General features: G+C 36.9%; 1 protein-coding gene across 1 annotated transcript in view; it reads left to right on the top strand.

Annotated features, from left to right (window-relative positions):
* Window positions 1-26,152, top strand: part of CDK17 (cyclin dependent kinase 17) — a 118,509-nt gene that overhangs the window by 47,130 nt on the left and 45,227 nt on the right. Inside the window, exon 2 of the mRNA XM_023231310.3 lies at window positions 19,881-20,027. Within this exon, the coding sequence (XP_023087078.1) occupies window positions 19,910-20,027 (118 nt within the window). The 5' untranslated portion in view covers window positions 19,881-19,909. The remainder of the gene's footprint in view (window positions 1-19,880; window positions 20,028-26,152) is intronic.

Below are 26,152 nucleotides of genomic sequence, written 5' to 3'. Positions count from 1 at the left end.
CTTTGGGAGGCCCAGGTGGGAGGATTGCTTGAGTTCAGGAGTTCAAAACTCCATCTCTACAAAAACAAATATTAGCTAGGTGTGATGGTGCATACCTGTAAGTCCCAGCGACTTAGGGGGCTGAGGCAAAAGGATTGCTTTAGCCCAGTTAGTGGAGGCTTCAGTGAGCCATGATCTCGTCACTGCACTCCAGCCTGGGTGACAAAGTGAGATCCTGTCTCAAAATAAATTTTATATATGTTCTCACATGACTCAAACAATTTTCATGTAAAGTTCATTTTGAGGATGTGTGCTATTATTTGAATTTTTGGCCTTTGAAATAATTATGAAAATATTTATTGTTATTATCTTGGAGTTTCACTCATTTGCAGAATAACTTCATTCTAAAAATGATATAACACCTCCCAAGACTAAGTAATATTAACAGAGTTGATATTTTATCTTTTTGCCCTCAGTGCCTCATATATTGCTGGGGACATGATAGGACCTCTGTGTGAATGTTTGTTGAAATGAACGAATAATATTTTTTAACATATAGGAGAAAATCTAAGCACAGCAGTTTGTGTGAGACAGTGATCAGAAACTGCCAGTTAATACATTGACTTCAGTAAGGGAGACAGAACCTAAGTCAAAAAAGATGACTACGCTCTAATACTGTATTAGTATTTGCTATCATTCATTCATTCTGTAGGTATTTATGAGTACTTGTTGAGTGCCAGGATTTGTTCTAAATGCTGAGAATACAATAATGAGCAAAATATATTAATTCCCTGTTCTTAAGGAGACCATATTCTGGTGGAGGGGATCAACAATAGACCAATATAGGCTGGGCATGTTGGCTCACGCCTGTAATCCCCAGCACTTTGGGAGGCTGAGGCGGACAGATCACAAGGTCAAGAGATCGAGTCCATCCTGGCCAACATGGTGAAACCCCATCTCTACTAAAAATACAGAAAAAATTAGGTAGGCATGGTAGCATGTGCCTGTAGTCCCAGCTACTCTGGAGGCTGAGGTAGAAGAATTGCTTGAACCCAGGAGGCAGGGGTTGCAGTGAGCCGAGATTGCACCATTGCACTCCAGACTGCACAACAGAGTGAGACTCTGTCTCCAAAAAAAAAAAAAAAAGACCAATATAGAATGTTAGACAGCAAGACTGTGGAGAAAATTAAAGCAGTTAAGGGGAATAGAGTGTTAGCTGGGTGTAGAGTTCTCACTGTTTTGTATAAGGTGACCGGGGAAGTGATATTTGAGTAGAACCTAAGAGGAAATAAGGAAATGAGCCATTAACATCTTCAGAAAATGCATTCCAAGCAGAGGAAGAGCAAGTGCAAAAAAAGAAACAGCAGAGACTACGCTGCTATCATGGAGTGGGTGGGAGTGGAATGGCAGAAATGAGGTTAAAAAGGAGATTGGCAGACAGGCCACTTATGAGGCTTAAGAGGACCTCATAAGCCATTTAAGAACTTTGGGTTTAACTGTTGAGTAAGTGCCAGTCATTGTAGGGTTTTGAAGAAGTGTGATTATGTTATTTATAATTTAATATGTTTACTCTGGCTGCTATATAGAAATACACTGTGGGCAGTGGGGCAGGGAGAGCAGAGGTGTTGGGATGGGAGCAGTAAGACCAGTTAGGATGCTTGCATTTTTTTTTCTTAAGAGTTGGGGTCTCATTCTTATTACCAGGCTAGAGTGCAGTGGCGAGATCACGGCTCACTGCAGTCTCAAACTTCTGGGCTCAAGTTATCCTTCTGTCTCAGCCTCCTGAGTAGCTGGAACTTCAGACATGTGCCACCCTGCCTGGCTAATTTTAATTTTTTTTTTTAAGAGAAGGGGCGCAGGCTGTTCTTGGAACTCTTGGCCTCAAACAGTTCTCCCACCTCAGCCTCTCGAGTCACTGGGATTACAGATGTGAGCCACCATGCCCATGGGATGCTCTAAACGTTAAATTCTAATCTAAGAGATTATGAGTCTGGGCTTAGATCAGGATTTTAGCAGTTCAGGTGGTCAGACTCTAGATACGTTTTGAAGGCTTTGGTGATACATTGATTGTGGAATGTGAGAAAAAGAAAGAGGAAATGTTAGACTATAGTTACCATCCATTTACTGCCATAGTGAAGACTGCAAGAGGAGCAGGGTTTGAAGGAGTAGAGATACATGTGCTATTTTCTTCTTGAAATCTGTCTCTCATGCTAGATTTTAATTCTTCAGTAGTTAGCAGGTAAAAGAGTTGCTTCCTAACTCTAGAAATGTACTACTGTGGAAAGAAAGTTGAGTTGGGATCCCAAAGGTGAAATTTTAAGATCTGACTCTCTCAGAAACTTGGCCAGATCACTTCACTGTTTTGAGTCTCTTCAGGCTCTGTTTCTTTAATCATAAAATAAATTGTTTGGCCCAGGTTGTCTCTAATGTTTCTTCGGTTGTCAGAATTGGTGTGTCTGTCCATTCTGTTTGGAACTGCGTTGATTACTCTTCTTCCTTGTCTACTTGTTAACTGTAAGCATTCCTCAAGTTTCTGACCTTCCCTCTTATTACACATACCCTTCCTGGCTTCAGTTGGTTTTATATAAGTGCAACTCTCAGACTCACACTTTAAACATTGACTTTTTTTCTGAGTTCTAGATTAAATTTGTTCGAATAGATTCAATCCTTAATTTGCTTTTTTCCCCCAAACCTACCTTCCTGTGCTCAGCCATTGGTAATTTTGATTATGGTTACTATTATTACTAGTCATTAGCTTTCTTATTTAATTATTAATGTTCAGTTTACTAAGACAGGTTAACTGAAATTCAGCTTGGGAAACTAACCTAGCAAATCTCACAGTGTGATTTGTGATCTTGAGACACTTTCAGAAAGCCCGCAAGGTCAAAACTTAATTTTCGTAATACTAAAATATTGGACCCCTGCCTTTTAAACTCTGTTGACATTTGCCCTGGTGGTACATATGCAATGTGTGTAAAACTTCTTCTGGCTCCTTATTTCAAAATCATGACAGTGGCATTCTTTACTTCACACGTACAGGGAAAGAAACAGAAACAGTTTCACTTAAGAATGTTCTTAATGAAGGAGTAAAATTTATTAATTTTATTAAATCTCACCATGTCTGTCTTAATATCTGTGTGATGAAACTGGAATAAGACATTTCTGCTACATAGTATAGCCATACAATGGAATAGTAAACATCCATTTAGAAAGATGATGTATAGTTACATTTATTTACATAAATGGATCTCCATGAAATAGTTGAGGGGAAGTAGCTGAAATGTAATACTTGATGGAAAAACAGCCTATGAAATACATCACACTGATGGAATTCATGTGAATGTATTTATCTATGTTTTTTGGAACATTAGGTTTTGTAAAGTGTTAGAAGTGTCATTGATAATACGTGGCCAAATATATTTGGAGCGTCAGTAATACTTATTAGTATATTAAAAGTCTCTGCAAATTTTTATAGTTTTTCTACTTTATTTGATTTAGCTTTCCAGATTTGACCAAACTATTGATAGTAGTGGGACAGGTGGTTTCTATAATGTGTGAAATCTGTACACCACTTTTAATACCTTTATATGGAAAAACAAACAGTATTCATTACCAAAAACCTGTGTCTGATCCAATTAAACTATTTCATAAACTCTAATACTTTAAAAAATTATCATCTATTTGAGTAGCAGAAGAGCCGTAATTTGAAATGTTGTCCCTGAAAAACTTGATATTACAGTTTTGCTCTTGATTGGGTCACATTTTTCTGTTTCTTGGTCTCTGATTTTTTATTTGCTGTCAGACATTGTGAAAAAGGACGGTACAGACTGAAGTATTCTGTCAGGTCACTAGTGTTAGGGGCTGAGCCAGTTCAGTTTGGGATGGGACCTTGTTGCAGTTTTACCACTGGTATCAGATGTTGTGAAGGCAGAATGAGGACACTCCCTTTATTAGAGTTTGGGATCTGAGTACTTGTTTGATTCAGGAAATCTCGCCATCCTTTATAGCCCACCCCAGCCTTTATAGCCCAGTTTGTTGTACTGTGGGAGATCCCTCTCTGTTTCACAGCCCAGCTGTTGGCATTTTGAGCAGCTGGGACAAGTTTTTTTTTTTTTTTTCTTCTTTTTCCTCTCTCTAGCCCCACTTCTGGCTTCAGTACTCACCTCTGGAAAGAGTGCTGAACTAATACCCTGCCACCTTCCTGTGGCAGGCATGACCTTGCACTTAGTGAAGGCCCTGTGCCACTTGAACAGGGGTTTCTCTCAACTCTCCGGCCTTGTCCCCAGCATTCTGTGGTCCCATCGCCTCCCCTTCCTTTATTCAGCTTCAATACTTGGAAGGGATCCTGTTAGGAAAGTGCAGATTTGCTTTGTGAATGAGGCGTCTGAGATTTTAATCTATCTTACTAGCCCCCATGTTCCCCTTGAATAGTCTGTTAAAAGTTGGCTAGTTTCTCCCTGCTGTTGCAGGTTCACTTCTTTCGCCATGAACCCAGCCCTGTTTTCTTTTTCCAGAAAGGGCTTGTTCCTCTAGAATTTAGTTAGATTTATTTTCTTTGCATCCTCAGCTTTCTGAATTTAAAAAACTATGATTTTATAATTTGTCTGGCTTGTTCTTATTGTTAAGCTGGGAGCAACAACAGTCTTGTGTGAGCGTCTACATCATAACCATAAAGCACTGATCCTGGTATACTCTGTTGTGTTCAGCATAATTGGTATAGGTCATATTGAAATTATTTAGCCAATTCTTTCAGTAAAGCTCCATTCAAATGAAATATTGGCCATATTTAGGCTTGGTGGAAAACTGATATAAATGCCTGCTAACACAATAGTTAAAATTTTTTTATTGTGCTAAAATATACATAACAAAAATTTACCATTTTAGTTATTTTTAAGCATAAAGTTCAATGACAATTAAAATTGAAATTTTGTGTAACCATCACAACTATTTCTAGAGCTTTTTCATATAAGTAGAATTATACAATATTTATCATTTTGTGTCTGACTTAGTTCCCTTAGCATAATGTTCTCAAGGCTCATCACTGTTGTAGCATATGTCAGAACTTCATTTCTTTTTATGGCATTGTATATATATACCACATTTTGTTTATCTGTTGATTGGCAGGTTGTTTTCACCTTTTGGCTGTTGTGAATAATGCTGCCATTAACACTACAAGTATCTATTTAAGTCCCTGTTTTCAGTTTTTCTTTTTCTTTTTTTTTTTTTTTTTTGTATATCCCTAGGAGTAGAATTGCTGGATCATATGATTATTCTGTGTTTAGTTTTTTGAGGAACTTCCAGTTTTTCACAATGGCTACACCATTTTACAGTTGCATCAGTGTTCCGGTTTGTCCACATCCTCACTGACACTGCTTTCTGTTTGATAATAGCCATCCTAGTGGGTATGAGGTGGTATCTCATAGTGGTTTTGGTTTGCTTTTCTCCAGTGAATAATACTGTTGAGCATCTTTTTATGTGCTTATAGGCCATTGGTATGTCTTTGGTGCAATGTACATTCAAGGTCTTTACCCATTTTTAAATTGGGTGTTTGTTTTTTGTTGATGAGTTGTAGCAGTTCTTTCTGGATATTAAACTCTTATCAGATATATGATTTGCAAGTATTTTATCCCATTCTGTGGGTTGTTTCACTCTCTTTACTATCATTTTAAATTTAAAGTCCAATATTTTTTGGGGTCTTTTTTTGTTGTTGCCTGTGCCTTTGGTGTCATATTTAAGAAATCATTGTGAAATCCAACATCAGGATTATTTCTTCTAAGGGTTTTATAGTTTTAACTCTTATATTTAGGCCTTTGATCCATTTTGAGTTAACTCTTGTACATGGTGTAAGGTAATGGTCCACTTTCACTCTTTTACATGAAAACATCCAGTTTTCCCAGCAGAATTTGCTGAATAAACTGCCCCTTCCCTATTCAGTCCTGGCATCTTTGTCAAAAATCAGGTGTTAGAGTCTGTGTTTGGGCTCTCAATTCTATTCTGTTGGTCTGTATATCTGTTCTTATGCCAATACCGTAATGTTTTGATTATTGTAGCTTTTTATCTTTTTATTAAATCTTGAAATGAAGACAGATGAGACCTCCACCTTTGTTCTTATAGTTCAAAACTATTCAAGGTTCCTTGGAATTCCATATAAATTTTAGGATATCGTCTTCTTCCCTTTTTTTTTTTTTTTTTTTTTTAATTTGAGACAGGATCCCACTATCACCCAGGCTGGAGTGCAGTGGCATAATCATAGCTCACTGTAAACTGGAACAAATTTTAGACTATGTTCTTTTTCTTCAAAAGAGCACTATTGGAATTTTGATAGAGACTGCATTAAATCTATAGATCATTTGGACACTGTTGACATCTTACTAATATTAAATCTTCCAATCCATGAGTATGGGATATACTTTCATTTATTTAGGTTTCTTTAATTTTATTCAACAATATTTTGTAATTTTCAGCATATAAGTCTATCACTGCATTGGTTAAATTTATTCCTAAGTGTTTTATTGTTTTTGATGCTATTCTAAATGAATTCTTTTTAAAATTTCCCTTTCTTTTTTTTTTTTTTTTTTAAGATGGAGTCTCACTCGGTCACCCAGGCTGGAGTGCAGTGGCCGAAACTAGGGTCATTGCAAGCTCTGCCTCCTGGGTTCACGCCATGCTCCTGTCTCAGCCTCTCGAGTAGCTGGGACTACAGGTGCCCGCCACCACACCTGGCTAATTTTTTGTATTTTTAGTAGAGACGGGGTTTCACCATGTTAACCAGGATGATCTCGATCTCCTGACCTCGTGATCCGCCTACCTTGACCTCCCAAAGTATTGGTAAAATTTCCCTTTCATGTAGTTCATTGCTAACCTATAGAAATACAACCGATTTCATCATGGCAGTTTTCTTTCTATATCTTAAGGAAATTAGTTTATTAGCTCTAACAGGGTTTTATTTTTGGATTCTTTAGGGTTTTTTTCATATAAGATCATGTCATCTCTAAATAGCGATAGTTTTACTTTTTGCTTTCCTATTTGGCTGCCTTCTATTTCTTTTTCTTGCCTAATTGTTCTTACTAGAACTTCTGGTACTGTGTTGAACAGAAGTGATGCAAGCAGGCATCTTTGTCTTGTTTTTTATCTTAAGAGAAAAGCTTTCAGTCTTTCACCATTGAATAGGATATTAACTGTGGGTTTTTATATATGGCCTTTTCATGTTGAGGAAATTCCTTTCTGTTCCTAGTTTATTGAGTGATCTTATTATGAAAGGGTGTTCAATTTTTTTTTTTTTTTTTTGGCTAAATCAGTTGAGAAGTTCATGTGGTTTAGCCCCATTTTGCTAATGTGTGATGTATTACATTAGTTGATTTTCTTTTTTCTTTTTGAGACAGAGTTTTGCTCTTGTTGCCCAGGCCAAAGTGCAGTGGCCCAATCTCGGCTCATTGCAACCTCCGCCTCCAGGGTTTAAGCAATTCTCCAGCCTCAACCTCCTGAGTGGCTGGATTACAGGCATGCACCACCATGCCCGGCTAATTTTGTCTTTTTAGTAGAGACGGGGTTTCAGCATGTTGTCCAGGCTGGTCTCCAACTCCTGACCTCAGGTGATCTATCCGCCTTAGCCTCCCAAAGTTCAGGGATTACGGACGTGAGCCACCGTGCCTGGCTACATTAAATGATTTTCTTGTGTTGAACCACCCTCGCATTCTTGAGACAAATCGTAGTTCGTTATATACTCACTTGGTATAATCTTTTTAATATACTGCCAAATTCAATTTGTTAGTATTTTCTTAAGGATTTTTGCATCTATATTTATAAAGGATACTGATTTGTAAAATTTTCTTTTCTTACGATGTCTTTGTTTGGCTTTGGTGTCAGGGTAATGTTGGCCTTATAGAAGTCAAGAAGTGTTATCCCCTCTTCAGTTGTTTAGGAATAGGTTGAGAAGGATTGGTGTTAATTCATCTTTAAATGTTTGGTGGACTTTAGCAGTAAAGTCATCTGGTCCTGGGCTTTTTTTTCATTGGAAGTGTTTTATACTGATTGTCATCTCACTTCTTCGGTATATTTTGGTCATCTATTTCTTGTTAAGTCAGTTTTGCTGGTTTGTGTGTTTGTAAGAGTTTGTCTGTTTTATTAAGCTATCCAATTTGGTGGCATATAATTTGTTCATACCATCCTTTTATAATCCGTTTTATTTCTGTATACTTGGCAGTAATGTTTCCACTTTCTGATTTTGGTCATTTGAGTCTAATCTCTTTTTGTTAGTCTAGCTAAAAATTTATTTTGATTTTTTTTTTTTCTTTTTTTGAGATGGAGTCTCGCTCTGTCGCCCAGGCTGGAGTGCAGTGGTGTGATCTCGGCTCACTGCAACCTCAGCCTCTCGGGTTCAAGCAATTCTTCTGCCTCAGCCTCCTGAGTAGCTGGGACTACAGGCGCCTGCCACCATGCCCAGCTAATTTTTGTATTTTTAGTGGAGATAAGGTTTCACCATGTTGGCCAGGATGATCTCACCTCTTGACCTTATGATCCACCTGTGTTGTCCTCCAAAAGTGCTAGGATTACAGGCATGAGCCACCATGCCCGGCCATTTTTTTTTTTTTTTTTTTTTTTTTTTTTTAAACAGAGTTGCACTCTTGTTGCCCAGACTGGAGTGCAGTGGTGCAATCTTGGCTCACTGCAAACTCTGCTTCCTGGATTCAAACAAATCTCCTGCCTCAGCCTTCCGGCCCCTCCGCCTGGCTAATTTTTTTTTTTTATTTTTTTTTATTTTTTGAGATAGAGTCTCACTCTGTCACCCAGGTTGGCGTGAGGTGGCGCGATCTCAGCTTACTACAACCTCCACTTCCCAGGTTCAAGCGATTCTCCTGCCTTGGCCTCCCGAGTAGCTGGGACTACAGGCGTGTGCCATCATGCCCACGTAATTTTTTGTATTTTTAGTAGAGATGGGGTTTCACCATGTTGGCCAGGCTGGTCTTGATCTCCTGACCTCACACGATCCACCCACTTCCCAAAGTGCTGGGATTATAGGTATGACCCCATTGCACCCAGTTTCTTTCAGACAGCATTTATGTGGATTGGGTTTTAAAAATTCCAGTCTGACAATCTCTGCCTTTTAATTGAAGAGTTTAATCTATTTACATTTAAAATACTGATAAGGAAGAACTAATTTTTCTAGTTAGCTGTTGTTTTCTGTATGTCTTATTTGTTTCTAACTCCTCAATTTTTTTTTGTTTTTGCCCTTTTATTGCACTTAGCTAATTTTTAAAATAGTGTACCGTTCCAATTCCTTTTTTTTTTTTCCTTTTCTGTAATATTTTGTAGTTAGTTTTTTAGTGGTTACCTTGGGGATTATAGTTAACAACTTAAAATGATAGTAACCTCATTTAAATAATACCAACTTAGTCGTGTATAAAGTCTGCTCCTGTATATCTCTATTATCGCTTCCTCTTTATATTGTTATTGTCACAGATTACCTTTTTATATTTTTTGTGCCATCAGCAGATTTATAATTTTTTTTTTTTTTTGCCTTTTAAGAGTAATGCAAATCAAAATCACAATGAGATAACATCTCACACCAGTCAGAATGGCAATTACCAAAAAGTCAAGAAACAACAGATACTGGCAAGGTTGCGGAGAAATAGGGACGCTTTTACACTGTTGGTGGGAATATAAATTAGTACAACCATTGTGGAAGACAGTGTGGCAATTCCTCAAAGATTTAGAACCAGAAATACCATTTGACCAGCAATCCCATTACTGGATATATACGCAAAGGAGTATAAATCATTCTGTTATAAAGATACATGCATGTGTATGTTCATTGCAGCACTGTTCACAATAGCAGAGACATAGAATCAACCCAGATGCCCATCATTGATAGACTGGGTAAAGAAAATGTGGCACATGTACACCATGAATACTATTCAGCCATGAAAAGGAGCGAGATCATGTCCTTTGCAGGGACATGGATAAAGCTGGAAACCATTTTGCTCAGCAAGCTAACACAGGAACAGAAAACCAAACAACTCATGTTCTGACTTTTAAGTGGGAGCTGAACAGTGAGAACATTTGGACACAGGGAGGGGAACAACACTTTTTGGGGCCTGTCGGAAGAGGGTGGGGGTAGGGAGAACATTAGGTAAAAGAGCTAATACATGTTGGCCTTAATACCTAGGTGATGGGTTGTTAGTGCAGCAAACCGCCATGGCACATGTTTACCTATGTAACAAGCCTGCTCATCTTGCACATGTACCCCAGAACTTAAAAAACAACAATAAAATAAGTAAAAAAACAAGAAAAGCAGAAAGAAGAGTTAAAACCAAAAGTGCATGAATACTCTCTTTTGTAATTACCCGTGTAATTACCTTTACCAGTGTTATGTCTTCTTATGTCCTTTCATTACAGCCTGAGGGTTTCCCTTTATCTTTCTTGTAGAGTAGGTCTACTGGTGACAAACTTCCTTGGCTTTTGTTTATCTGGAAATTTCTCCTTCATTCTTGAAGGATAGTTCTGCTGAATATAAAATTCTTGGTTGACTTTTTTTTTCTCTCTAGATTTAAAATGTTCCATTCCTACTGCTGCCTGGTCATCACAGTTTCTGATGACACATCAGCTGTCAATCTTACTGAGGAGCCCATGTGTATGTCTTGTTGCTTTTCTCTTGCTGCTTTCAAGATTCTTTATTTGTCTTTGGGTTTCTACACTTTGGATGTAATGTGTCTGAATTTTGTATCTCCTTTGAATTTTTTCTTGGATTTCACTGAAATTTTTGGATGTATATATTCATGTCTTTCATCAGGTTTGAGAAGCTTTTCACCATTATTTCTTCAAATATTTCCCTCTTTCTTTTATATTTGGGGGCTTCTATGCTGTGTATGTGGGTACACTTGATACTGTCCCTGCCCCATGGGTTCAATCAGGCTCTATTCATTTTTCTTCATGCTTTTTTCTTTGTATCCCTAACACTGGTTAATTTTAATTGCCTTGTCTTCAAATTTGCTAATCATTTTTTCTGCCTGCTCAAATCTGTTGAACCACTCTAGTGAATTTTAAAATTATAGTTACTGTAATTTTTAGCTTTGGAATTTTTGTTTGGTTCCATTTTATAACTTCAGTCTCTTTGTTGATATTCTTGTTTTGCTCATACATTGTTCTCCTGATTTCCTTCAGCTCTTTGAGCTTATTTGGGACAGTTGATTTAACATTTTTGACTAACAGTTCCAAATTCTGTGCTGCTTCAGGTTTCTGTCAAATGCTTTTATTCTTAATGGGCCATGCTTTCCTGTTTGTGTGCTCTGTGGTTATTTGTTGAGACCTGGCTACTGTACTACAATGTGGTAACTGTGGTTATCGGATTCTCCCACTCATCAGGCATTTTGCCTTTCTTGGCTAGTTGAAGGCTGTTGTAATCCCTTTGTGACTTTCCAAAACCATTTTTGCAAACTGTGTTTTTCTTGTGTGTATAGTCACTGAAGTTTCTATTCCATTATCTCTGTAGTAAGTCAGTGACCTGGCAATGATACAACAATATGTGGTTTAAAGAAGGTGCTGTCTTGTTAGATCTTGCAGTAGACGCAGATGCGCCTCCCTGCCCAGTAGCCCCAGAGGGCCTAAATAAAGGCAAGCATCTGCCTCTGTGCCTGTCTCTCAGTAATCTGCCAAACTGACCAAAACATTCAAATCTGAATTTTTGGAGGACAAACTTCTCCCACTGCCTGCTGTGGCACTAATAAGCTGCTCCAGAGATGGGGGCTGCTATTCCCTACTGTTGTGGCAAAGCCGAGAAATGGGGAATGGTAGCTACTGGTTTGCTCATGTGGGTCTCCTATCAGGATCAGTAGTCTCTGCATGAAGCACTTTCCTGGTTTTTTTTAAGTGTCTAATTAGGTTCCATACATGGAAGATAGTTGATTCTTGTTGTTTTTCCAGTTTACTGGTTGTTTTTGGCACAAGGACCAAGCTCTAGGGCATTCTTTTCTCTGACATTTTACACCTCAAGTGTCACAATAAACTAATATTGTCTTTCTCATGATATTTATGAATGGAGGAAAATATTTGGTACATTTCTTTTTTTCTAGTTTGTGTGTTTCACTATTCATACTATCAAAAGAAAAGAATCATCCTCAGATTTGAACACATCAAGGATTAATTTTTTTTTTTTTTTTTTAGAGTTTCTCTCTTGTTGGCCCAGGCTGGAGTGCAATGGCATGATCTTGTCTCACTGCAACTTCTGCCTCCGGGTTCAAGTGATTCTCCTGCCACAGCCTCACAAGTAGCTGGGATTACAGGCATGAGCCACCACACCCGGCTGATTTTGTATTTTTAGTAGAGATGGGGTGTCTCTGTGTTGCTCAGGCTGATCTTGAACTCCGATGATCTGCCTGCCTTGGCCTCCTAAAGTGCTGGGATTACAGGCGAGAGTCACCACACCTGGCCAAGGATTAAAATTTTTAAGTGTTTGTTTAAAAAACCTATGGTATGATTGCAGTTTTAATTTAGTGTTCTGTCAGTATTTTGTGCAATCACTTCATGGGTATTTTTTCTTTTTCTTTTTTTTTTTTTTTTTGAGATGGCGTCTCGCTCTGTCACCTGGGCTGGGGAGTACTGTAGCATGATCTTAGCTCATTGCAACCTCCATCTCCCAGGTTCAAGCGATTCTTCTGCCTCGGCCTCCCAAGTAGCTGGGATTACAGGTGCACACCCCCACGCCTGGCTGATTTTTGTATTTTACTGTGTGTTTTATGCAAATAACAACATTGTCTCTAGTGAAAAAAGTTAAAGTTTTAAACATTCGTTATTCCTCATTCTGTATGATTAGCTTACATGTCCTGGAGTGTGTTCAGTATTTGTCATGGCTTAATTATTGTGAGGAAAATAACAGAGTATTTGCTTACATGCCACCTAATGAGTTCACTTTTTATACAGTAGTTTTTATTTATAGTCATAGTTGCTGAAAATGTTATGAAGAAATAAATCTGTCTTTATCTCTGTTTGATATTTCAGAAAGACTGACAAAAGCAACATTAAGTGGAAAAACCTTATTTTCCCATATAAATCCTAGATTTTATTCTTCACAATACTTGATGTACATGTAAACTTTGCTTATTTACCTAAAGGAAAGTCATTTAAAAACATTTAGCATTTTCTTTAATATTTTGCAATTATTAGCAAAAAACTGTTTTAAGAATATTTCAAAAACATAAACAGCGGATTGCCACTCTGCTACATCCTTTTATGTTAGAGTAGCTTGAATATAAGGTGAAATTGTATCCAAAGAGTTTCTTACTGCAAATGCTGAGAAAACCACACTATAACACCATTTTTACAAGTAAAGACTCATACTAGAACGTCTAGTTTGGGAGTATTTATAGCCGTTATCGTCTTTAAAAACAGTGTATGGTATGCATATTTTTCTATTCCTAAGGCCCAAACTCAGTTGGCATTCTACATTATCTGTATTCTTTAAGTAAATAGAATACTTACCTTTTCAGGATAAAAGAAACATAAAAACTTTCCTTAATTGTATAGCTGATAATCCAAGAAGTTTAGCCCAAGGTGAAGTAAGATAATGCATTATGTTTGCAAGTTCCTTTTATGTGCTTGTTGTTGAGAACTGATTTTTGAACATTTTCAACTGTCTTTAAATGGAGAGTTATATGCTGTCATTCTGTTACCCTTTACTGCCCTTCTACCGTTTTAAATTTGATCTAAGTATTACAGAAAGTTAGCAGTGTTTTTGACATCTAGAAAAACATTAGTTTTGCAGTACACACATGTACATAGATGTGTGTGTGTGTATACATATGCAATATGTGTGTGTGTATGTGTATATTTATATGATAAGTGCTATGAGTAAAAACTAAGGATAAAGGAATAGAGTCAGAAAAGGGCCCTCTGAAGAATGACATTTAACTGAAATGTGAACATTTAGTCGTTTACCATTAAGTCACATTGTTTAATCTATCTTAATATTCATAGAAACAGTAGTGTAGAATAATGGCCTCCAGATTCATCCATTTATTCTGAGCAAACTAATGTAGGAACAGAAAACCAAATGCCACATGTTCTCACTCCTAAGTGGGAGCTAAGCAATGAGAACACATGGACACAAAGAGGCGATCAACAGACAACGGGGCCTGCTTGAGGGTGAAGATTGGAGGAGGGAGAGGATAAAAAAACTACCTATTGGGTGTTATACTTATTACTTTGGTGACAAAATAATCTGCATACCACAGAACCCCGTATGTGCAGTTTACCTATATAACAAACATGTTCGTGTACTCCTGAACCTAAAAGTTAAAAAAAGAAATGATAGTGTAAAGATCTTAATAATCTCAAACATTTTTATTAAAGTGATAAAATATTTTAACCAAACTCTTGAGTGTTCAAATTTTAGATAATCAGTAATTTAGCACTGCTCTATTACAGTAAATATTAAAAATTAACCTTAAAGCCAATGTAAGTAGTAGTAAGTAGTAGTTTTTAATGTAAGTAGTAGTTTTTACATCACAAAAGGTGATTTTAGCTTAGCATATGTGCTTTTGTTCTCAGCTAACGAGAAAAGTTGATATGCACAGTTCTACTTAAAGATGATTAGAAATGTCAAGGAACCTATTTCATCTGGGAATATTTTTTCTGTAATAATGATCTAGGCTTAGGCTGTGGTAATGAAATTCTTTATTATCTGTGTTTACAAATCACTGTAACTTAATTAAAACTTTACAATTATACCACAGATTAAAAATAGGAACAATTTGAAGATGTGATTTTATTTGAAAATTTTGTAGTAAGGTTTAGCTTTATAAGTATTTTTCTTTTGTTTTTAGGAATTAGAAATAACTTTCTTATTCCTGACATAATATAAAATAAGTATAGTTAAAATTGTTTTATAGACAAGGATTTTCTTCACTCTTTGATGATGAAATAAGTGCCATGCATATTATTCTGAGTTAGAAGCACATAGAATGTCCTGATACATTGTTCAAATGCACTATATGAAGAAAAGGTTAACGTTTATGTGATTCTATTTTGTTTTCTTTTGGACTCTCTTAAAACCATGAATATCTACTTGATGCTTCATATCAGCATTGTCCAGTAGAAATGTAATGGGCACCCCATATGTAATTTTTAAGATTTTTGTAGGCATATTTTTTGAAAACTTTTTAAAAGGCAGAGTTAATTTTGGTGATATTTTTTACTTAACCAAACATCTAAAATATTTTTCAACATTATTTTATTTATTTATTTATTGAGACAGAGTCACTCTGTCGCCCAGGCTGGAGTGCAGTGACACGATCCTAGCTCATTGCAGCCTCTGCCCTCTGGGATCAAGTGATTCTCATGCCTCAGCCCAAGTAGCTAGGATTACAGGCACGCACCACCATGCCTGGCTAATTTTTGTATTTTTAGTAGTGATGGAGTTTTGCCATGTTGACCAGGCTGATCTTAAACTCCTGGCCTCAAGTGATCTGCTCACCTCGGCCTCTCAAAGTGCTGGGATTACAGGCATGAGCCATTGCGCTTGGCCCTCAACATGTTATTAATATAATAGTTACTAACTTTTTTTTGGTGAGGGATAATAAATGTTATTGTCTGAAGCCACTAAGTTTTTTTTTTTAATTTTTAAAAAAGTTGTAAAATACACTTCACAAAATTTACTATCTTTGTCATTTTTAAGTGCAGTTCAGCAGTATTTATTTCATATTTTTCTGCATCTTTCACCATTTTCTATCTCCAGAATAGAAAATGAAATGACTATTTCATCTTGCAAGATGTAAACTCTGTACCCATTAAAGAATAACTTCCCTTTCCTGTCCTTCCCCCAGCCCCTGGCAACCAAAGTCCACTGTGTATTTTACAGTTGGAGCACAACTCAGTTTGGACTACATACTTTTAAGTGTGTCTACATACGTAATAAGTGCTTATTAGCCTACTGTTGGCTACAGTTTTGGACAGCTCAGTTCTGTGCTGTAATAGATACTGAATCCATTTATAGTTGGTCTATGTTACAGAATGTTACTATGTTATATGAATTAATTGTGTAGTAACATTTCTGTAATATTTTATTATTTGGTCCTTACTTGTCATCCAGAACAATACGCAGGTCCGGTGGTCAGCAAAATGGTCATTCAAAAGTGGTGTGGCAAGATTCTGAAGTGGTGATGTCTGTATAGTTGGATACACATTAGTGACTAGATGCCTGTGTTTGAGAAAGTTGGAGTCGGAAATGTTGGTAGTTATGAGCTACCATCTCTTAGGACTTGTTGTTGGGGCATGTAGATTTCTTGGAGTGTGTGTTGGGAATCCCCAAGACCAACCCATCATGCTTGATGATTTGCTCGAAGGACCCGTAGAAAAGCTGTTAAACTCATGGTTATGAGAAGCTGTTAAACTCATGGTTATGATTTGTTATGGCTAAAAGATACAGATGAAAATCAACAAAGAGAAAAGGTATATAGCTTGAAGTCCAGGAGGATCCAGATGTGAGCTTTCATTTGTCTTCTTCCACTGGAGTTGCATGGGCTATGACAACATGCAAAGAACTTTAACCAGAGAAGCTCACCTGAGTCTTGTGGAAGAAAATTACTGTGGATCTGTTAGATAGGCATGGAGTGCTCATATGACTGACTTTAGTTACTCAATCTCCAGTCTCTCCTGCAGGTCCTTCCTCACCTGAGAAATCAAGCTGATACAGTGTGTGCAAAAGTCCCAGGCACACAAAACAAGCATTAAACATAATTCATATTGTTTATATAGATTATCTGATGTGATCCAAGGTCTCTCTTATACAGAGACACTCTTACCACGCAGGATATTCCAAGGGCTTGGAGGTTATCTCCCAGGAGCCTCTCACAGACTAGTGCTTTTTTCAGAAGTGCAGAGTTAGAGTACCCCAAGCCTCCCTAGTTACTTCTTTACTGCACAGGGTGATTTGGAAGCCTAACAAAGGAAGATGTCGCTAGTGTAAAGTCTTACAGAAACAAAGGGTAGATGAGAGTGGCAACAGCTCAGTACAACTTAAATATCTAATATGTTTAAACAAATGGCATGAGTTACTCAAGGTAGAGCTATAAGGGTTGACTATCAGAAGTAAAGAATAGCATTTAGAATAACTGTACAATTAACAGGTTTCTTAATTGGAATCAACTTCCTGGTTAACTTTCTCCTTTAAGTTCACCTTGCTTGGAAAGTGCATGTATTATCTAATCCACATCAAAACCTCCATTTCTGCCTATGATGGAGTAACTTGTAACAGACTAAAACTGCTGCAAACTAGAAATGCTGGGGGGAAAAATCATTTTGAAGGCATTGTAAAGCTTCTCCATGAATCAACGCTTGAAGAGTCAAGATTCAGGAGAGAAGGGAGGCAGACACACTCTGTGCTGGTTTTCCTCTTGATCCATTTTCCAACTTAGACTGTTGGGGGTAAGAAGATAAAAGCTGAGCAAGGCGTAAGAGATGAGCAAAAAACGACTGAGGAAGTTGAATGGAGCTTTCAGTAGTTTGTTGTTGTTGTTCTGGCCCTAGGTTTAGAGTTAGAATCTGTTGAAGAGCCACACCATAGAGTGATGACAAATCAGAGGCCTACCAATCTTTATAGTGTCTGAAACCCAGTCTCAGGTCAGCTCAGTCCCAATTGGATTGCGTCAGTCTGCTCCTACAGAGACTGTTAAAAAAATAAAAATTAAATTCTTTCTGGAAGAAGGTAACATCATCTGGAGGCTCTACAGTTTTTCTATACACATTTGCATATGATAACTCAGTGTCTTACATACAATAAAAAATTACTAAGCATACAAGAAGATCAAGAGAAGAAAATTGACAAGAGAAACAGATCCACAGATTGTGCAGACTTTGGAGTTAAAAACAGGTGCTGTAAAATACTGTATTTGGTTCATGAAAATAGATGCCGAGGTGGAGAATTTCACTAGAGAACTAGCATCTGTAGAAAAGAATCAAATGGAGATTCTAGAGCTGAAAAATACAGTAACTAAAACTTGGAGCACAACAGATGGGTTTAACTGTAGATTAGACACAGATGAAAAGAGGATTTGTGAACTGGAGGATACATTAATAGAAAACATTTAGGAGCATAAACTTGACTTTAAACTGAGCTAAGGAATAGGAACTTTTCAATATTTCACCAAAGTATATCTCACCAAAGTATGTCTCTTATTTTAGAGCATGTGGGTGAAAAGAGTCCTTATTGAAGTGCAGTCACAACTCTTGCTATTTTAATGTGTGTTTAGTATTTTTTGGTATTTTTATTATAGTGAATTTTAAAAATTTATTAACATTATTTAAGAGACAGCATCTCATTCTACCACTCAGGCTGGAGTGCAGTGGCACATTCATAGCTCACTGCAGCCTCAAATTCCTGAGCTCAGAGTGATCTCCCACCCCAGTCTCCTGAGTAGCTGAGCATATAGGCAGATGCCAGCATGCCTGGCTAATTTTTTTTGTGTTTTCAGTAGAGACAAGTTCTCACTGTTTCCCAGGCTAGTCTTAACCTCCTGACCCCAAGAGATCCTCCTGCCTTGGCCTCCCAAAATGCCAGGGTTACAAGCATGAGCCACTATGCCCAGCTGGTTTCTATTTTAAAATATAATAAGTATATAATATTAAAGTGGTAAAATATAAAATTATTACTTGTCAGTTTATTTGTGATACCTCCCCCCAGCTTTTGAGCAAACAAAAATCATTCTATAATATGCATAGGTTACCTGTTCAGTAAACTCAGTTACTTAGCATAAACTCTTATACTGAGAAAATAAGCAAAACATGTACAGATATAAAATAGATATCCAGAGCTGGATGGTAAATCCCCAGTACTTTAACATAGAGGTGTTATATGGCCCTTACTCTTGGTTGGTTGGGATAATGGTTATAGCGTGCATGGCAATCTGGTAAGCCAGCTCATCACAGAAATACCAAGTTAGAAAGGAAATTGTGGGTCAAGAATTTGGGTTTGGCAATGAGTACCTTGTTTCATCATATCCAAGACTCTACTGTGAATTATACCATTAATTTATGTACCCATAAGAAAAAATACTGCCAGTTAACATTTTGATATCACATTAATTGTGAGATACATTCTGATTTCAAAGATGTTAAAGTATGGAGGAAAAAGTAAGTGGTAATTCTGGTTTTAAATCTCAGTTCTGTCATTTATGTGTTTGACATGAGTCAAGGAACTTCTTTGAGCATGTTTCCTCATGTATGAAAATGGGATAGTATACTTTGCTTTTCAGAATGAGGAAGACTTAATTAGAGATAGGAAAGTATCTACTGTGTGTCAGGCATTCAGTACCAGCTAATTTGGCTTTCGTTTCTTCCTTCTAAAGCTTGGTTCTCTTAGGATGAAAGAGACACTTCAAAGCCTAACAAGGAAAAACAAAACCAAACTCTAGTGTACTGGCTGTGTGAGAGCGTAAAAAGGAAAATTTCTTGTTTGGAGGTGTTTAATTGTCAAACATTGTTCTTTGACTTCCTCCATTACCTTACCGTCCCCCCAGTTACATCTGAAGATACCACTGGCTGGTTCCAATATGATGATTGATATTTATGTGATGGAACCTAAGCATCAAAATAATGTTGATATTTTACTAAAATAGTTTTAAAAATACACATTTTAAGAAAATTTCCAATCCTTCTAAACTTATGTGTGATGCTTAAAGTCCCACTCTTTAGTTATATGGAATTCCTGCTCTTCTGATGATGCCAAATAAATACAGCATTATTCAGAGTAGGTGGATCTTTTTAAAGAAGGGGTTGGATTTGGTGATGTTTGGCAGAAGTGAGAATTCCTCATTATATTCCTATTTTAAAAATTTCCAGTAAACCCAGGTGGTATTTTTCTTTAGTGGTAAAATATTTGTAGCTTTAGTTTTGTGTTTATTCTTTTCTTTCAGGATTTTTCAAGCCGCATTCGATTGATAGGATGAAAAAATTTAAGAGAAGGCTGTCCCTCACTCTCCGAGGAAGCCAGACTATTGATGAATCATTGTCTGAATTGGCTGAACAAATGACTATTGAAGAAAACAGCAGCAAGGATAATGGTAAATATTTGGCATAGTGGGAGATGCTTCTTCCTTTTACTTTATGAATAGAATGTAAATATACTTTTTAGATACGTTCATAATAGCTTCCTTTTGTTTATTTCTGTCTCATTCCGTGGTTTCTTAGGAAAATGAAGACTATACAACTTTTGTTTGCTTACTAACTGAAATATTTCCTTCTCATTCCAACATTACCATACCTGGTCTCAAACCCTGATGAATTGTTCTATTCCACATATCCTTCCATTTTTTATAATATTATCTTGATTGTTAAATAACTATTAATATTTTCGTTATTATAACCCAAGTTAATACAGCTTAAAAGTGCATAGGAAGTGTGTGAAATTTCTGTTTGTGGCTTCTTCATAGTTTCATAATGTTTCATGCATTCGACAGTGCTTTTTACAACATAAAGTAGTAGTATCCAGATGTTAAAATAAGAGCTTGTTAAATGTATTAAATACAAAATCCTGGTGAAATTTCTAGAGGAAGGCTACATACTCAAATCTGAAATAGCACTAGGGATGTCATAATAATAACTGGGAAGGAACTTACGTGACTGGCTTTCAGTGTGTCATGATGTGCAGAGTATCTGGCAAATCTTCCTTACCTGTACCTGAAATTCTCCTGTTAGGGATTTGTGGCAGTGGTTAGAAAGCATGAATACGCTTACCCCTTCCACTAGAATGCAAATACTTACGTTTTGACAGACGAAAAGGTATAGTGGAGTAGGCTCTGGACTTTTAAAATCATGGGTTTGGATTTGGATACACTAATACACTTAAACATTTCCTAGTTGATGACTCTGGGTAAGCCATTTATTCTACCCAGGCTCCAGTTTTCTTATTTCCTTTCCTCAGAAGGGTCATTATTTGCTCAAGGTTACCCAGCTCCAGAACCAGTACTTTAGAACCCAAATTTCTTCACTTCAAAGTCTACAGCATTGCTACTGTTCTGCAAGGACCCTTTCATTCATTTGTTAAGGTTTTCCTTGAGAACATCTACCTTTTTTTTTTTTTTTGAGACAGTCTCGCTCTGTCGCCCAGGCTGGAGTGTAGTGGCACAATGTCAGCTCACTGCAACCTCTGCCTCCTGGGTTCCAAGTGATTCTCCTGCCTCAGCCTCCTGAGTAGTTGGGTTTACAGGCATGGGCCACCATGCCCAGCTAAGTTTTTTGTGTTTTTAGTAGGGAAGGGGTTTTACCATGTTGACCAGGCTAGTCTTGAACTCCTGACCTCAAGTGATCTGCCTGCCTCGGCCTCCCAAAGTGCTGGGATTACAGGTGTGAGCCACCGCGCCTGGCGTCGTTTTGTTTTTGTCATGGTAGGGAGGAGAGGGTTGGGCTCAGTAGGAAATTTAATATAATAAATTGGATATAGTTATATGTAGGAGGAGCAAATTGTACATTTGGGTCAAATCTCAAAGATTATGATTTTACTGTTGTTCCTCTTGCCAGAGGACCTCTTCTAGATACACAGAGCAAAATCCTTAATTCTCTTTTAGACCCCCTCATTGAATTTTTGGGGTGGGAAGCCCAGTGTGCTTACTGTTATGATAGAAGGGTCTTGCCAATGTGTTTGCCAATGATCAGGAATAAAATAAGCACAGTATATATATATATCATAGTGGATGATTTCTGTGACATATTTTTAGTATTTGACTACAAGACAAATCTCTTTTCCTAAAGAGAAGGTATGAGTCAAAGAAAATGAACATACGTTTTAGCTAATATTTTAGACCAATTGCATATTTTCTGGAATATTTTGGTATTAACTATCATAAAACATGCTTTGTTTTTAACAAATGGTGAAAGATTAAAAATACTTGTTTTTTCAATATGTATATGTTTATTAAAACTTCTTTTATTACAGTAGTAACTTTTAATAGGTAGTAAAGAAGGGCAAATAGGTTATCTGTTGAGTTTCTTCTTGACCTGACCTACTTGAAGTAATACTTGAATATGTCGTAAGAGACATTGATTCCTCTTGGGTTACAAAGATTGCTGGTAGCATAGGCTACCATAATCTACTATTGCTTATTTTCTCTCTGTGATAGCACATGGATTTCACTGACAGCTTTCACAGAGATTCTACACCTTTTTGGTCACCTGTCAGTGCCTAATAGCTGATTCCAACACATTCTTTTCTTGTGGAACATATTTTAGGGTATAAAAGCTGTTAGGTCACATACACAGATGCAGTCCATGCCAGAATTCAGATAATATAGCATAGTGAATGTCAAGTATATACTTTTTAATTGATCTTCTCACATACAATGTAAGCAGTTTATGAAGCAAAAGTGAGCTTTGTTTAATGCCAAATAGTAGCATAATGCTAGCTGAAGGAGTAAGAGGAATATATAGTCATACATTGCTTTAACAGTGGGGATGCATTCCGAGAGATGTGTTATTAGGCCATTTCATCACCGCAAACATCAGAGTACACTTAACAAAACTAGGTAGCATAGCTTACTGCACACCTAGGCTACATAGTACAACCTGTTAAATTATAGGCTACAAACCTGTACAGCATATTATGGTACTGAATACTGTAGATAGTTGTAACACAATGGTAAGTGTTTCTGTATCTTAAGTATATCTAAACATAGAAAAGGAAATGCATTGTGCTACTATGTTATAGCGGGTACGGCAACACTGGCATCACTAGGCTATAGGAGTTTTTCAGGTCCGTTATAATATTATGAGACCACTGTTGTATATGATGTCTATCATTGACTGAAACATCACACGGCACATAACAGTAGTTTATAATTTCCCTTAATAAACTGCCTTTGGACCAATGTTTGGTCACTTGTCTCTCGATTAGTCACAGGCATGATCACAGTCCTACTCTTGTGTATCTAGGCACATGACTCTCATGCATACTCTAGATCTAGAACACATTAATTGGGGGTAATACTGTAAACATCTTGGAAAAATTATGTGTATGATGCATTTGGTTATACTTATACCCATAGTCTCACTCATGCATGTTCAACCTCTATCCAAATAGAATGTGAGATATTATCTCTCTCATTTTGATAACTGAGTCATACTATGAAGGTTTTAACTCAGTTATAAATCTATAATATAATTCACATTACTTTGTTTATAGAAACTAGTATGTTTGCACATTGACAGGTGGGTTGAACCTGGGAATGAAGAATCCTGAATTTGTATTCAGTATGTTAAAAAAAAAAAAGTTGAAAGTGCAAATTGGTTGATTTAAAGATACTGGCCTTAACTCAATATACCTTTCCCTAAATACGAAATAAAATTTTTGCACAAAAATTTACAAACTGAAATGTATAAAATAATTTTTTCTGTAGTGCCTGGAAGAAAAAGAATTTTGAGCCTATCAGGTTTCTTTTTACCAACTGAGAAGTGTTGAATGTTCAATTTTTAAAAACCTGTCAAGGCCAAGCATGGTGGCGTATGCCTGTGATCCCAGCACTTTGGGGAGGCCAAAGTGGGCAGATCACTGGACGTAAGGAGTTCTAGACCAGCCTGGCCAACATGGTGAAACCTGTCTCTACTAAAAATACAAAAATTAGCTGAATGTGGTGGCGCATGCCTGTAGTCCCCCAGCTGCTCAGGAGGCAGGAGAATTGCTTGAACTCAGGAGGCAGAGGTTGCAGTGAGCCGAGATGGTGCCGCTGCATTCCAGCCTGGGTAACAGAGCTAGACTCCATCTCAAAAACAAAACAAAACAAAAAAAACCTGTCAAAAATTAATTTACCTCAGTTCTTCAAAAAGTTAAACATAGACTTACTATATGACCCAACAATTCTATTCCTAGGAATATACCCCAAATAATTGAAACAGGTAATCAAAGTCTTGTACACAAATATTTACATTTGTAGCAACACTGTTCACAACAGCTAACATGGAAACAACCCAGATGCCCATCAGCAGATGAATGGATAAACAGAATGTGGTCTCTCCATAGAATGGAATATTATTCAATACGTAAATGAAGCGCTATGTGTGATAGCATAGATGAACTTTGAAAACTGAAAGGAGCCAGACCCAAAATACTCTTATGATTCCATTTATATGAAGTATCCAGAATAGGTAAATCCATAGAGTCAAAAAGCAGGTTAGTGGTTCCCAGAGGCTGACAGGGAGAATAGACTGAGGAGTGACTGGTTAATGTGTATGGGATCTTCTCTGGCGATACGAAAATGTTTTGGAAAACAGAGAAGTTATGGTTGTACCACCTTCTAAGTATATGAAATGCTACTGAATTGTATACTTTAAAATGGTTAATGTTATAAGAATTTCATCTCAATTAAAAATTCAGTTCATCTGAGCTACAGCTTTCCCTCATAGATGCTCAATTTATTTGATGTCTTTTTTTTTTTTTTACTGTCACTGCAGCAGAACACATGTTTGATAAGTCTTAATTCTATTTTAAGACTTACCACAGAAAGTTATATTTCAGAATCTTGTGTTTACATAGTCTTGAACTTATTTTTCTTGTAATGGGAAGATATATTGAGAGTATTGAATCGGATGAGGAGAATAGGTGACAATTTAAATGTGAGGAAGAGAATAAATCACAGTTGTAGAAAGGTAAAATTATGTTATATTGTACATATACTACCTGAGACTTCTTGACCAACTGAAATTCTTCATCTAATGTACATGTTCCCAAAAAGTGTAGTCAAATAAACCTAACAGAATGTCACTTATCATGATTATTTAGGATTAGAAGTAACACCAAAAGGCAAAGATTAAAATGGCCTAGTTCTCCTGAGATTCCAAATTCTCATTCTTAACAGCTCTATTTGTACAGTAGAGCAATTTGTCATATTTGGAGTCAACAAATCCCAGTTTTATGGATATTGTGAGCCTCTGTCTTTTCACCTCGGTCTCTTTATCTTGCTGATCTCTTACATGATAGCTGTGACAGTTTGTCTTTGACAGTTTGTGGTGGCATTATAACAGTAACTGTTTTTACAACAATGGATAACATAGGGAGTTTAAGGAGGACTAACTCCTACACATAGGACAAGTTCCAGGGAAGGTTGAAGCTGAAAGCATAAACTCCATTGGATATATGTAGGATCTAGATAGAATGGGATCAGGCCAGTAGTAATGTTTAAAAGAGGATTAGGATTTACATAGGATGGGGAGTGGCTGTAAATACAGATGAAGCTTTGCTCACTAGCCCACTGCTCACCTCTTGGCCAGGTTCCTAACAGATTCCTCCCATAGGATTGGGAGGAGGGAATGGCTTAGGCTACGAGTTGGGCTGTGAAATTGCATGTTCCTGATCATAGTTCATGTAATGAAAAGATCCAGATAAATAAGATGCCAAATAACACTTCTTAGTGGAATCATAATGTTTGCCATGTTGTGGTGGTAAAAATCATTGGAAATCCTTACTTGGAACTAATTATAGAATATAAAAGATCTGCAGTGTTTCATGTAGATTTCCATTACTTTTTAAAAGTTATGGTAAAATATATATAACACAAAGTTTAACATTTTGAAGTATACGATTCAGCAGCATTAAATACTTGTCTATTTACATTGTGTAACCATCACTGCTACCCATGTCTATAACTTTTTCATCATCCCAAACTGAAACTCTATACCCATTAAACAATATCTCTACATTCCCTCCTCTCTCCAGCCCCTGGTAACCACCATTCTACTTTCTGTCTATGAATTTGCCTATTCTTAGGTACCTCATATAAATGGAACCATATAATATTTGTCCTTTTGTGTCTGACTTATTTCCCTTAGTGTTATTATTGAATTGGCCAGTTAATTACTTTCAAGATCTGGAAGTGTTAGAATAGTTTATTCTGTTTTATTGTGGCTCTCTCATGGGCCACAATCTCTTCTCTGTCTATACCCTCTCCTTGGGTCACCTCATCCAATCCTATAATTTCTGCTGGCATATATATGTTGACTACTCCTAAGTCTGAATTTCCAGTTAGGCTCTTCGTCTGGATCTCTAGATTCATATTTAAATGCCTTCTTGTCTTCTCCACATAGATGTATAATGGGAATCTTAGACTTCATATGACCAAATCAGAATTCTTGATTTCCTTTCTCCAAAATCTGCCTCTCCTCAAACTTTCCTCACTTAACCAGTTACGAAAACTAAAAATCT

The sequence above is a fragment of the Piliocolobus tephrosceles genome, chromosome 10, assembly GCF_002776525.5.
Source record: "Piliocolobus tephrosceles isolate RC106 chromosome 10, ASM277652v3, whole genome shotgun sequence".
Taxonomy (NCBI): Eukaryota; Metazoa; Chordata; class Mammalia; order Primates; family Cercopithecidae; genus Piliocolobus; species Piliocolobus tephrosceles.
This window is presented reverse-complemented; position numbering and strand designations above follow the sequence as displayed.